Here is a 14,487-nt window from a genome sequence, read left to right as displayed (position 1 = left end):
CAATGCTTTTTAAAGGGCTGTGGACCAGTCTTCTTTCAAACTGCTTTCAGTGCTCTTCGAAGCTGTGCGGAATAGCAAAATCCACTTGCAAACAGTTGTGAAAGTGGTTTGAAAATGCATTATTTTGCGTGTGCGGAAGGGGCCTAAGATTCTCATCCAGCATTCTGTTGAAGTTCTCCCTGACACCATTTTCCACAATCACACCAACCTGGGAGACTGCAGAATCTAGCATTCCATTGAAGTTCTCCACCCACCACCATTTCCCAGGTCCACAGTGGCAGCAGAGGGGAAGCACAGTTTTTTTTAGTTTGGCAATATTCAGGTTCGAATTTTAGAACCTTCCTTCCCCCCCCCCCCCCCAGTAAAAAGCCAAATAAAACCAATAATTATCAGCTGTATTTAGCTTTACCAAAAATGTCTCGGTTTTCAAAACCCAAACCCAAAATTTCCCAAATAAAAAAGACTGTGCTCACCCCCAATTGGGAATTATATGGCAGACTTGTTAGGAGGTACCTTTTATGAAGCATATATTGGACAGAATATCACCCTCTTCCCTGACATGGGTGGCCCAGGCTTGCCCAATCTCACCCCTCTTGGAAGCTAAGTAGGGTTGGCCCTGTATGGAGCTTGGATGGGAGATCATCAGAAAGTCCTTGATTGCTACACAGAGGCAGGCAACGGCAAACCACCTCTGAATGTCTCTTGCATTGAAATCCCCCCAGGATTGCCTTAAGTCAGCTACAAACAACAGCACATTTCACTTTGTTAGCTTCTGTCTTGAACATGTTCAGAAACTTTGTGTGAACACCTTTACTAAGATTTCTAATCCCAACATTCAGAACCATGTATGGGTCGATGTCACCATGCACAATACAAGCCTTCCACCACTCGCTATCAAAAACCCAGAGTGCCTGGGCCTCCTTCACCAACTGGACAAAAGCAAGGATGTGTGGGTTCAACACTACTGCATTTTGAAAGATGGTTGTTTGTATTTTTATGCCAGCATACGCTCTACACATGCCCATGGTAAGTGGCTGACATTTTTCTATTTAATTAAATAATTTTCCCCAGTTCTTTTACTACAGAAGACCCAAAAATGTGAAACAGAAATTGGGTTATTGATGCATTCATGCATCTCACAAGGTTTTCCTGACTTTTCTCTAAACTTTCCTAAAACTTGTTTTGCTGTGAAGTTTTGGGACATATTGCGATAAAACCTGGGTGGCTGCTGTGTGTGTAGGAGATTGTGGAATTTTCTTCCTTCCTCTCCCCCCCCAGCTGTCATCCCCTCCCTGCCCGCCATGGGGGAATTTTAAAAAAATGGGAATTGAATATTTGTATAATATTATAACTATCTGTGGTCCTGCTTCAGTGGGATATCTCCTTCCCCTGCTGCCACCCTCTGTTGCCACTCAGATGGGAAGCAGGAGGAAAATGGTGGGCAAAATGGGAGGGTGACAGGCACAGTGATGTCACAATGTGACCCAGAGGTGACGCCATCAGGTCAGGGCTGTTTGACAATGAGCTGTTGGAAATCTCCACTCTGGAGGTTGGAAATGAAAGAAAGCAGGCAGAATTTGCTCAGTATGTCCTGTTGGTACCTCACAGGCTGGGGCACATCCCCATAATGTTTCTGTGTAGAGGGGGACTACTGGGCATAACCAAACCTGGCTGGTGCCTTCAAAAGGCTTGGGAGAAGAGGCCAAGGAGGACAGACCAGCTCCATCTCTCCACTCAAAAGAAAGTAGAGATAAGGGAGAGGAGGTGAATTAGGGCTCTATCCCAAGCCCTATCCCTTTTTGTCAGATGCCATCTAAATTAAGTCCTGTTGTATAATAGCTGGACTACAATTCCTCCAGAAGACATAAAGTGTCGTATCCTGAGTCAGCCCACTGGTTTCTATACCCAGCACTGACTCTCCAAAATCTTTTGGGCACATGTCTGTTTCTGAGTTTTCAAAAAGGCTGCAGTTGCAAATCAGTTGCTCTGTTATTCTTTAGAATTATTCCATCAATACTTCCATACACCTGCATAGGTTTCTGTATATTTTGAATTCTTTTAATGTATTAGTTACTTTCACAAGTTACTTTCTCTCTTGTTTCTTGATTTCCTGCAGCAGTAGGAGTTGAAGCTGGGAGTTTCTGCATGTTAAATGTGTCCTGTATCACTGAGCTGTACCCCTCCTTTTTGTTTTGTACAGGTGGAATTTACTTGCAGGGATACACTGTGAGTGAACAGGCCCTTGGTTCCAGAAGGTCTGTGATAGAAATAAAACCTCCATCTGAGGAGTTTAAAACATTCTACTTATGTGCAGAAAATGCAAATGAAAACAAACGGTAAGATGATCTTATCCTTCTGCTACCTTAAGTAAATAAGCCTTGGCTCTCTTCCCAATTTGTTTCTACCTGCCTCTACACACCTTTCTGTAGCTGCAGATATAATCAGACCAAAGTACAATGTGATGTGTCTTCTGAGTCATTTCCTACATGATTAACTATGTTCTAAAGACAATAATATATGCTAAGAACAGCAGCAGCTCAGATTTGTAATATTCCTGCTAAAGATGCTTGAGTGGTCAGTCCTAATGGAACAGCTCAAAAGAAAATTTAAATAGGAGAACATATGGAATCAAATCTGAAATATGCTTTAAATGATTCTAATAGCTGCTTTTAAAGATATTAGGAATGTCTTTAGGGATGTGAGGGCGATCTGGCTGCGACATCACAATCATACCATTGAGTTGCCAGGGAGATTGGAATGCGAACATTTTGCTGGAAAGTCGGGTAATACCTACCCTCCCTCAAAACTCCCGTATTAGTATTCCCAGAAGCTGCGCCGCTCGTTGGAAGGGCGATGGCATCCCAGATAGGAGTGTGCCGTTCTTGAAGGTCAAATTTAGCAGATTTAACGATAGCTGCACTCCCCTGCTAGAACCTCCAAACAATTGTACAGAAACACCCATGGAAATGCAAGAAGATGCACAGATAGGACTGACATATGGCCTAGTAGTCCAGGTGTTCACCAGATCATGGGCATGTCACCTGGTAACCATATGGGCCATTAACTGGCCTAAATTTCTGTTCTTAAGCCTCTATAGGTGCTGTGCAGGTAGTATAGCATATAAAAATTGTGAGAGCGAATCTGGCGCAGCAGCATACCATTGTTACAGCTTAGTAGGTAGGAAATACAAAGCCGTATGGCTGCTTGCTACATCATTCCCTGACAAGCTTTCCTATTGTCTGAAAATAAGGTCTCTGACTTCCACATATGATGGAGAAGATGGCAAAATGCTAACAAGGGATGGAGAAAAGGCAGAACTACTCAACACCTTCTTTGCCTCAGTTTTTTTCCAAAAGAAAAACAGTGCTCAACCAGGGGAAAATGGAACTGAAGATACAGTAGGGAAATTCAGCATAGAATAAATAAAGTGGTAGTACAGGAATACTTGGCCACTTTAAATGAATGCAGCCCTGTTTAAATATGTAAAGGGATGTCATGTTGAAAAGGGAGCAAGCTTGTTTTCTGCTGCTCCAGAGACTAGGACAAGGAATAGTGGATTCAAGGTACAGGACAAGAGATTCCACCTAAATGTTAGGAAAAACTTTATGATGATGATGGCTGTTTGACAGTGGAATACACTGCCTTGGTGTGTGGTGGAGTCTCCTTCTTTGGAGATTTTTAAACAGAGGCTACATGGCCATCTGTCAGGAGTGCTTTGATTGTGTATTACTGAATGACAGTGGTTTGGACTTGATCACCCTTGGGGTCTCTTCCAACTATGATTCTAAGATTTTAAGTGTTTTGACATATCAGACAAATAAAGAGAAAAGGACCCTTATGCCTGAACCAAATGCAAATTTTACAGATGTTTAGGATTTGATAAATTCCTGTCAATGCAGGTATCTATGGTGTCAAAGCATTCAAACCATTAGGAACTCATTGGGTTGTTACCGTGTTAGCAACCAAGCAAACTTTGAAAGTCTTCTGCATAAAGTAGAAGAAGCAGGGGAAGAAGAAGCAGCTTAGATCAGAATGGCACCAAAAACAATTGCAAAAAAATTCTAATTCCAAATTTGGCCCCAGAATATGGATCAAAAAATTTGCAACACACACACACACACACACACACACACACACACACACAACACACACACACTTTCTCTCTCTCTCTCTCTCTCTCACTTTAGTGGGGTCTGATGCCATAGAATTCACCTTCCAAAGCAGCCAATTTCTCCAGGGCAACTGTTCTCTGTTGCCTGGAGATCATTTGTAACAGAGGGAGATATCCAGCCACCATCTGGAGGTTGGCATCCCTATGTGGGAAGAAAAAAAATACAGGGAAAAGTGAAGACAGACATATTGAGAGGGGGAATGAGTATGTGTAGGGTGATCAATAAAGGAGGAAGCAGGGGCAAGTGAGTGGATGGGATTTCCACTTCTTTACAACTCCTCATGATGCCCCTCTTGTTGGAAGGATCTATTTGATGCAAATTAGTAAGTTGATTTAAAGTATAATATCTTTAACACTTTTTTGTTTGTTTTTGATTGTATCAGACTAACTCAGGAATTAAAATGAGAATTGTTGAGGTGTTTTAAAACCTGAGATAAATATACTTCACCTACAGAAAGATATTTCTGAAAATTTTACCATACTTCTAGTCTCACTTATGTTTGGTACCATATCTTCTGGCACATGCCTATGCCATGTTGATTTTAAAAAGCTGTTTCAAGGGGTGTTTCTTGTGCAGTTATACAAATGATGTTCATTTCACTAACCAGCTATGACTTTTGCTTCCTTATAGATGGATTACCGCACTGAGAACTTCAGTCAGTAAATGGCTGCCTTTAAACCAAGCCATACAAGACTTCATGAATCGACCACTAGAGGAGACTAGGATGTGAAGTGGAAATCTCTAGTCTTTTATGGCAAACATCTTTTATTAAAAGATAATTTAGAAACATTTAGTCAGGAATATTTCTTATGAATTATAAGCCACACAATTTTGTAAGCATTAGGGAATAAATAAAAATCCACTTTATATTATGTACTTTGTTACTTTACTTTCTTATTATGTTTTATTTGCCTGGAATTTTTTTTTATGCACTCAGGTGTTTTATAGTCTTGTTTTCACTCTGAGTTAGGAAAGGGGGTGGGGGTGGGGGTCATATGTTTCTCCCAGCAGTTATTTCCTACCCTTTTACAAAGATTAAATTCCAATATTCCTGAACAACATCTCTTTTTTCCATCTTTCACTGGAGTTTTAAGCATATTTGCAAGCTAATACTAATGGACAATTGTAACTATAAATAGCAGCATATAATTTGGCACTCATGCGCTAGTTGATTTAATTATAGGTATCTCCTGACACTGTGGCATATTGATGGTGTTTTTCATGATGGTGGGTTGGTACATTTCTCTCCAGAGTTTCCTGCCAATTCCTGCTAGAATCATGAAGGGATTTGTGCATGTTATTTTCCGTGGTTTAATTGTTTTTCAGCTACTTCAGAGAGGGTTTTTTTAAATCACAATCTAGAATTCCTTTGAAAATAAAGAATCCCAATTTTTGTGTGTGTTTCTCATAGGAGTGTATGTTCTTTGGTTGACTTTACAGGAACTATATTATTATATGCAACTGGTCCCATAAAAACTATCTAACGGTGAGAAATTATGCCAACCTTTTTCTTTTCAATGAAGGTAAAAATTAAAAGTGTAGTTACACTTAGAAACAAGTAACAAAGTTCAAAGAAACAAAGTTCCTCACTAGAGACTATTGAGAACACTCAGCGATCATGGAATAAGAGGGGAAGTCCTCTTATGGATTAAAAACTGGTTGAGAAACAGGAAGCAAAGGGTGGGTGTAAATGGGAAGTTCTCACAATGGAGAGATGTAAGGAGTGGTGTCCCCCAAGGATCCGTTTTGGGACCAGTGCTCTTTAACCTATTCATAAATGACCTGGAAGTAGGATTGGGTAGCATGGTGGCCAAGTTATGTAGGGTGGTGAGAACCACAAAGGATTGCGAAGAGCTCCAAACGGACCTTTATACATTAAATGAGTGGGCTAAGAAATGGCAAATGCAGTTCAATGTAGCAAAATGTTAAGTAATCCAAACTTCACATATACGCTACAGGGGTCAGTGCTATCAGTCACAGACCAGGAAAGGGATTTGGGCGTCTTAGTTGATAGTTCCATGGGAATGTCAATTCAATGCATGGCATCTGTGAAAAAGGCAAACTCTATGCTGGGGATAATTAGGAAAGGAGTTGATAATAAAACTGCAAAGATTGTCATGCCTTTATATAAAGCAGTGAAAGCGATCAGCACTCGGAGTACTTCTGTGGGTTCCGCCTTGGCCGGGTACATCTCTGCGCTGATATCAAAGAGATAGAAAAACTGCAGAGAAGGCAATGAGGATGATTGAGGGATTGGAGCACCTTCCTTATAAGGAGAGGCTGCAGCGTTTGGGACTCATTAGTTTGGAGAGGAGACGTCTGAGGGGGGATATGATTGAAGTCTATAAAATTATGCATGGGGTAGAAAATGTTGACAGGGAGAAATTTTTCTCTCTTTCTCACAATACTAGAACCAGGGGGCACCCATTGAAAATGCTGGGGGGAAGAATAAGGACTAATAAAAGGAAACACTTCTTCACGCAACGCATGATTGGTGTTTGGAATATGCTGCCACAGGAGGTGGTGATGGCCACTAACCTGGATAGCTTTAAAAAGGGCTTGGACAGATTTATGGAGGAGAAGTCGATCTATGGCTACCAATCTTGATCCTCCTTGATCTCAGATTGCAAATGCCTTAGCAGACCAGGTGCTCAGGAGCAGCAGCAGCAGAAGGCCATTGCTTTCACATCCTGCATGTGAGCTCCAAAGGCATCTGGTAGGCCGTAGTAGTTGTAGTTGTTCTTTATGGTAGTTGGTAGGGAACAGTTTCCAATAAATTAAAAACCCCATTTTTATTTTTTGAAGATGCACTGTTAGCATGTTGAAGCTGTAATTGCTAGAGCTGCTATTCTTCTATAGTTCAACTTCCAAACCAGCAGTCACATTTCTGAGGAAGAAGTGTTCTTGAAACAAGATGTCAACCCATGTCCTATTTTCATCAGTGAAATGTTGGACGGTGTGCAGTAGCTGCCAGAGAAATGCCATACACACCACCATTTACTGGAATCGAAATAGGAACCAGATGTTGCTGGCTTTTTCAGCTCTAATGGATCCAAAAGGCCAATAAAATCTTCCATAAGTGCCCATACTCCCCCTGCCACAAACTGCATTGCTACCTTTTTGTAATATTGACCACATAATACATTCTTAATATTTGATTTACTCTGCTAGTTCAAAAATTCAGCTGTTTTCTACTGTGCTCAGGAGCAAATGTACACACTGTTCTACACATGAGAAGCCACAGAAAATCCCTAATGTGCTTTCCAGTGACCTAAACTAATATGCAGGAAACTTTGTTGGACCACAAAAGAATTTATCCTCATAATTGCTATCAATCCAGTCTTTGCTCGAGACATCAAAATTTTAAAGGCGCAATCCTGAGGTCAGGTTGTTCAGCATGGTTGTTCTAAACTGTTTATGATAACAGTTAACCCCCAGGTTGTCATCACAAGGAGATAAGCCAATACTGCACTGCACTGCACTGATAGTTAACCCAGCACCAGAAATGTCTAGTCAGTATGTCAAGTCCACCCTCAGTCCACATCTTCGCCAGTGGTGGAATTCAAAAATTTTAGTAATAGGTTCCGATGGTGGTGGGATTCAAACAGTGGCGTAGCGCCAGTGGGGCTGGGCGGGGCACGACGGGGGCATGGCCAGGCGTTCCGAGGGCGGGGCATTCCTGGGTGGGCTGTGGCAAGGACGCAGGGCACGTGCGCCCCAGGTGCAGTTCCCCTTTGCCCCGCCTCTAGATTCAAATAATGGCTGTTTAAAGTATTAAAAAAGCAATATACTGAAAGGTAGTGTATTTCTGATTCCAGTTCTGAGGTACAGCTTTTTCCCCGAACCTTGGTCAAATTCATTTGGAAGCTAGACAGTGGGGAATCGTCCGTAGTGACTCTCCCATTCAGCCAATCAAGAGCTGTGTTTTGGGCATGCGCAGAACGGGAGAGTCGCAGCGGGGAAAAGTGTGCCTTTTAAAAATTTTAACTGCTATTTTCAAAGCTACGATGATGCGACCACGACTCTTCCATTCAGCCAATTCTATGTAGCTGCGACGTATAAAAACTGAAAAAAGAGGATGCATGCTCACGTTTCCCACTGTAAAACAAGAGCCAATCGGGAACAAGGAGCGAAAGAGGTACCGAAGATGATACCACCCTCTGAGCTCGGTTCAAGTTGGACGAACTGAGTTGAACTCATGGGGAGTGGCAAGAGTCAACCTTAGGTCAGTACCAATTAAAGGAACTGTGTCGAACCTAGGTTGACTCTGCAGTGGGGAATCAGCCTATTATTTCTTTTTTATATAGTTATATTGATTGGTTTCAAATAATAACATAAGTTAGGAGAGAAACCAAAAACTGTTTACAATTGTTAACATATTATAAACATATCTAATTGTCTATCGCTCTCAACGGCCCTCACCTAAAACATCCTATATTGCCTTCCTCCTTCCCATATTTCCCTCCCTCCCTACTTTCTACTTCCCCTTCAGATTCTTATAACTACTTTATCTATTCCACTTGAAAGAAAACTAACAGAGGGAGAGATCCAAAATCCTTAATCTAAAAGAGTAGTTTAAACTCCTCCCTTCCCAATATAAATTTCAAGGGAAAAAAAGAAAATGAAAAATCTTTACCTATAATATTTTCCTAACCTTTATACCAATGAACAAAAAAAATAGAATCACTATATATTGTATTATTTCATACAGTTCATACACACGTGGGGGGTGCCATGGGGGGCAGGGGGCCCTGGGGGGCGATTTTGCATCCCCCAATTGACGAGATTTGTTGTACCCAGGGGCAGAGATTACCCCATTGTCCCTAGTTGAGCTAATCATTAATAACCGGTTCTCCGAACTGAGAAAATTTTAGTAACCGGATCTACCGAATAGGTGCGAATAGGCTGCATCTCACCTCTGAGCTTAGCCCCTTTGTAACATTATCCTAACAATTCCGTAACATTTACATAACATAATATTGCCATATTACCATAGAAGCCAAAGGCAATGAAAAGGGTCTTCCATTTGCCGCCTGCCATGGCTGCCTAGCAATAGTGGAGTTAGGATACTAACTCTGCAAACCATAATAATTCTTTTAGTCACTATATAAATCCCAACCAGGACACCAGCATATCAAATTATGTTCTTCTTCTTCAAGTGATGTTATTGGGTGTTATTGGACATTTCATTGATGCAGGGTTTTGGAAGGGTGGGCTGATGCAGACATGTTTAGTAGGAATTAGAAAAATTTGGTGTCAAACCAAAGACCTAGCTCACAACTAATTATGTCAGTGGAAATTGATTGACAGTCATATTTATATTGACAGACAATTGATTGACAGTCATATTTATAATGGGTATAGTTATGTCAGTGTTCCTTACAAAGGCACAGGAAACCAGGCTAGATCAAAAGACCTCACAGCCCCAGTCATCTGGCTTCCCTTCAAACCTTTATTTCTGATACTGTTCAATAAATATAGTAATGGTTTCTCTGTTTAATGGGGCTGGTAGATTGGGATCCCTAGCCACCCCTTACTGAGCTGTCTTCAGTATGGAACTCACACTGGGAGATGGCTAAAAGGGTCTCTGCTATCTCGACAGTTGTATTCTAGCAGGGAGAGAATCTGGCTCCTTCACATTTACAATCCACCAATCATTGCACGTGTGTGATAAACCTGCAGACTGCATGATGGAAAAGTGAAATGGAGAATAAGAACTATTCAGGTGAATAGCAGTAGGCAGCAATAATGAAACTCCACATAAATGCCACAGAGACTTCATGGTATGGTAGCAGCCTACCTGCTACTGGAACCAATGTTACAAAACTTAGGCTGTTCTGGGGACTCTTTCTTGGGCTGTTTTATAGCTAACTACATGTGAGGTTTCATTTAAGGATCTCAGATGTGCTGAGCCTGTGCTATTCTATTAGCACTATTCTGTTCTCTGGGGTCTTTTCTGCTCTGAGAGATGTGGCAAGTTCCAATACCAAATTAATGGAGGTGTTTGTGATGTTTCTTTTACCTACGTGCTCAGTTTAATATATATAGAGAAAAATTGTCTGTAGGCTGTGATGTGAAAGATCTAGTCCTGTCTGGGCCTTCTATTTTACTATTGATTGGTTTGCAGTTGGATGAAAGGGGAGCGTCATCATATTTCCATCTTCCCCCTTGCTGGCATTCAAACCCACACACTCCTGTTTCTTACATGAGAGCTTTTGTCAAATGGACTATTGAGAGGATGATGGAAATGCCTTCTGTGAATGTTGTTTTATTTTCTCTTGTTGCTATTTTATTGTCTTTGACCTGCACAAAGCTGCTCTTCAGGGCATTCTTCTCCTCTTCCCTCACTCTGGGTATGGACATTTGCTTGGAAGAGGCCTTGAGTTTTTTTTCTATCGAGTTGTCTGGGTGATATGGTTAGAATGGCTTATATGTTCTTTCCTCTCAAAAGGGGATATTTGCAGAATAGAATTCTGCCAAGAGTGTGGTAGTAACAGTGCTCCAAATGGGAATATTACAGTCCTCCCTACATTGGAGGGTGCTACATTTCCTATATTGCTTTTCACACTAAGTTCTCTGTGTGTGTGTGTGTGTTTGTGTGCACGTGCGTGTATGTGCATGCATGCTAAGTGCCATCAAGTGGCTTCTGACTCATGGCAATTCTATAAATCAACGTCCTCTAAAACATCTTATTGTTAACAATAGGACCTTTGCTCAGGTCTTGCAAATGAGGGCCACAGTTTCGATTATACAGTCAATCCACTTCATGTTGGGCCTTTCTCTTTTCCTGCTGCCTTCAACCTTTCTTAGCATTATTGTCTTTTTCTTGTCTTCTCATTATGTGACCAAAGTATGTTCAGGAGGCAGGGAGGGGATTGATACCAGAGTGTTTTAATTGACTGCTTCCAAAGATTACAAAAACATGGATTAGCCCAGCTGGATTAGCTGAGTTTGAAGAAGGAGAGAATTGGCAAACCAGATGCAACTAATAGAAGGTGTTCTTGGTCACTACACCAACCTGCTTTTCAAACAGCAAGAGTGAGTCAATAAGCACCCGCAAGCTCTTAAACTGCTTCAAAGAGGACCACTCCAGCCAAGACAAGTAGATCCAGTCAGAAGGATCACTATGGAATCCAGAGTAGTTGCTATTCTCTCAGATCTTTGGAGTTGGGTCTTTTTTTACCATTTATTTTGTTTGCAGATGTGTGGATGATCACTCACCATTGACCACTGACATATTCTTAGTTGAAATAAGAATTGGCCACAGCCTGTTTATTAATCAGAACATAGGAAGCTGGGCGAGCATAAGGGCACATCCTGACCCCGGCCCTTTGGGCAGCAATGATGCTGAACCCGGCTCCGTCCCCCATGGGATTGGGACAGAAAGTTATTAGGTGCCACTTGGGCGCATACCGATTTAGTGACAACCCTACTTGCCAGGGGCAGTGAGCTCGAAACAGCCTCCACGGTCTATGCCATCAAGCTCTCCCCTACCCCCAGACCTCATATTAAGGCCCCCAACCGAGGGAAGGTCCAGCATGCAAACACTGCCTTCCCAATACAGATGTGCTCCTATGCCCCAAACCGCCACTGAGCTGATACTAACAGCTCCCACCCCAGCTTCCCGAGCCCGGAGCCACCAGCCTATTGTGTGCCATTTAGCCACTGCAATAGAGCGAGCCTTAGGGCATGTAGCCAAATGTCCATCCCTAATTGGACAGGTGGACTCCATCAGGCTGAAAATGCACCAGCTTGCACTGCAGAAAAGCCAGCTTGCACTGCAGACGTGGCTGCTCCTATCCGGAATGAGTGTAGGCCAAACTCCTTGGCAGGCATCCCTAAAGCCCCTATACACTGCTGCAGCACTACCGCAAACTGGAACCTTGACAATACCAACCCATCCCTGTGCATAAGAAGGGGGCCTGGGCCAGCCAGCCAGAGAGCCAAGTATGCTACCATTGCCACCACTGGGCAAGAGGACCCCACAGGAGCAGCTTCTAAATAAATTCAGGTGCCCCTTTGAAGTTGATCTGTTTTTGAAGTGGCCACTTTGTCCTTCGCTCGAGTCAGGGCCAGTGAGGGAAGCCTCGAATAATTTCCCACAAGCCTGGGGCTTTCCCATAAGCACAGCTTAAGCACCGCAAGCTCTTCCGGATTCTCTTTCACACATGTGCGAGCAGCCTCCATTTCCTGCATTCGGATTGGCTGAATCTCACCCCATTCCCCCTCCCTCACTTTCACTATTTTATTTGTACATGACAAATCAGGTGCTCCACCCCCCTTCATCTAAAATATCAATCTGGAACCCTTGTGTGTGTGAGCAAATCGCCGCCCTCCTGTTCGTGGCACCTGCACATGCCACTTTTCTGCCCAGACATCTCCCTCCTTCATAAAAACCAAGGTTTCTCCCTCCGTTTTTTTTCACTGCAAGGGGGGAGGGTGCCATTTTTCAGCCCCTGTCCATTGGTGGGGTGGGCCAGAGCGGTGACGTGGGAAAACTGGTCCTGTTTATGCTATGGAGGACTTTTGCATGCCAGTGGAAGCCTCCGGTGCAACAAAGGGGCATTTCAAAAGGACCTCAACCTTTGTGGTTCAGGAAATTCGTGGAGCAAAGCCATTCCCACGGGGCGGCTCTGGGGCAGAAACGTGGCAGCCATGTGGCAGCACCAAGGGCTTTGCGAAACTCTTGACTGCATCAGGGCATTCCCTGTACCAACAGAGGGGCAATTTCGGTGTGCTAAAATAGCCAGAGGCTGCAAAGCCCCCCTCCTTGTCCAGTTGCCAAAGGAGCAGGGGGGTTGGATCTGTACCTGTTTGTGACAACTAGCCCCGGTTTTCTTCGTGGGCAGGGCAAAAGCAGGGGGAGCCACAGCCTTCAGGGCAACTTGCTGGCAAGAGCACCCCAGCCAGCCAGAAGAGCAAGTAGTTAGAGGGTTGGTCTGGGAACAGGCTGCCAGTTGGGTCTAAGCCCTGCTCTGGCCTGCAGTTGGTTGTGTGCCTCACTGGATCTCCTCTCCTGTAAAAGTGGGAATCTACCAGAGGGAGGGAAAGTAGAGCTCTCCTTGCAGGCCTGTGGCACAAGGGGCAAAGGAATCTGTGGCTCACCTCCTGCAACAGAAGGTGAGATGGCATGTTACTTTCGGAACACTCAGAGTAGGGGGAGAGGAGACAGAGGGAAGTGCCCTCTTCAGAGGAACCTGCTTCCCAACCTAGTTCAGCCATTGGGCAGCCAGGCAGAGGGAGGGTGGGAGGGAGGAAGAGAGGGAGGGAGATGGGACTTGCCTGCCCAATGCCAAACCGTGGAGGTGGGTGGAAAAGGCAGCCAAGCAGGCATCAGAAGTGCCTAATGCTAAAATGAAAACCAAGGCCCATTTATATATGAATTTATATAATAAATATTAAGTATGGGCTTTCATGTTTCTTGGCTGTAAGAGAGGTGTAGAGTTTCCATGAGCATGGACCGTGTACTGGAGATCAAGGGACAGACTTCTTGGCAGCAGCTGATGGCAACTGCTGGAGGCAACAGGAGCTCAGGCTGGTGGGATCAGATTCTGCAGGGTTCTCACCCACCCCTGTCCCATCCTTAAACTGTCATGATTGGACAGGGATACACTTACACTCCTGTCTACAACGCAACACCCATGGGCATCATGGCATTCACCTGAACTTCCCTTGGTACCAGCCAAGCTTTTCACAAAATGGGCAGAGCCATTGTAAGGCAACGCTTGTTACTGGCTGCTTTTACAAATGAAAAGGTTTTGCTTGGTTGCAATAGCAACTGCAATTAGCCTCTGGGATTTCCTTAGTCAGTATGTGGTTCCATTCCCCACTTTAGGCTTTCTTTCCTTTTATTGCCCAGTCTCCTTCTTCCTCCTTCCATGGACTTTCCTTCATTTCTTTTTATTACTCTTTCCCCTTCTCTGCTTCCTGTGGCAGCTATTTTGGGTTTGGCTCTGCCTTTTGGAATTGGTGCTGAACACCACCTATCAAAATTCCAAATGTGCCTACAGGGTCAAAAAAGGTCGGGGACCCCACTCCTGAGCAGTTGATGGTGATTCATTCTTGAATGGAAATCCAGGTGTTTAATGCACACATGTAGTTAGATGGTATACCATCACTCGCTTATCTGCTATTTTGGTACAGGGCCCACTCATGCTATTTTTAACTGAATAATGACAGTTTTCTAGAAAGGCTGATATGCTGTAAAAATGACAATTCATATATACATGGAAATATTGGGCATGTGACTAATATTAAGCACGATGGATTTTTCAAAAAGGAGAACATGTATATAGACACTGACATTTTCATTTGA

General features: G+C 43.3%; 1 protein-coding gene and 1 long non-coding RNA gene across 4 annotated transcripts in view; one reads left to right on the top strand and one right to left on the bottom strand.

Annotated features, from left to right (window-relative positions):
- The window catches only part of LOC125436538, a 64,565-nt gene extending 59,521 nt beyond the window's left edge, over positions 1-5,044 (top strand). For all 3 annotated transcript variants that reach the window (XM_048503626.1, XM_048503625.1, XM_048503624.1), the window contains 3 exons: positions 840-1,026; positions 2,201-2,336; positions 4,803-5,044. In XM_048503626.1, coding sequence (XP_048359583.1) covers positions 840-1,026; positions 2,201-2,336; positions 4,803-4,902 — 423 coding nt within the window. In that variant the 3' untranslated portion in view covers positions 4,903-5,044. The remainder of the gene's footprint in view (positions 1-839; positions 1,027-2,200; positions 2,337-4,802) is intronic.
- Positions 1-14,487, bottom strand: part of LOC125436539 — an 88,698-nt gene that overhangs the window by 62,468 nt on the left and 11,743 nt on the right. The gene's annotated exons all lie outside the window — the stretch shown is intronic.

The sequence above is a fragment of the Sphaerodactylus townsendi genome, linkage group LG07 (genome assembly GCF_021028975.2).
Source record: "Sphaerodactylus townsendi isolate TG3544 linkage group LG07, MPM_Stown_v2.3, whole genome shotgun sequence".
In the NCBI taxonomy this organism is placed as follows: domain Eukaryota; kingdom Metazoa; phylum Chordata; class Lepidosauria; order Squamata; family Sphaerodactylidae; genus Sphaerodactylus; species Sphaerodactylus townsendi.
The sequence above is the reverse complement of the archived record's forward strand: the minus strand, read 5'-3'. Positions and strand labels throughout refer to the sequence as shown.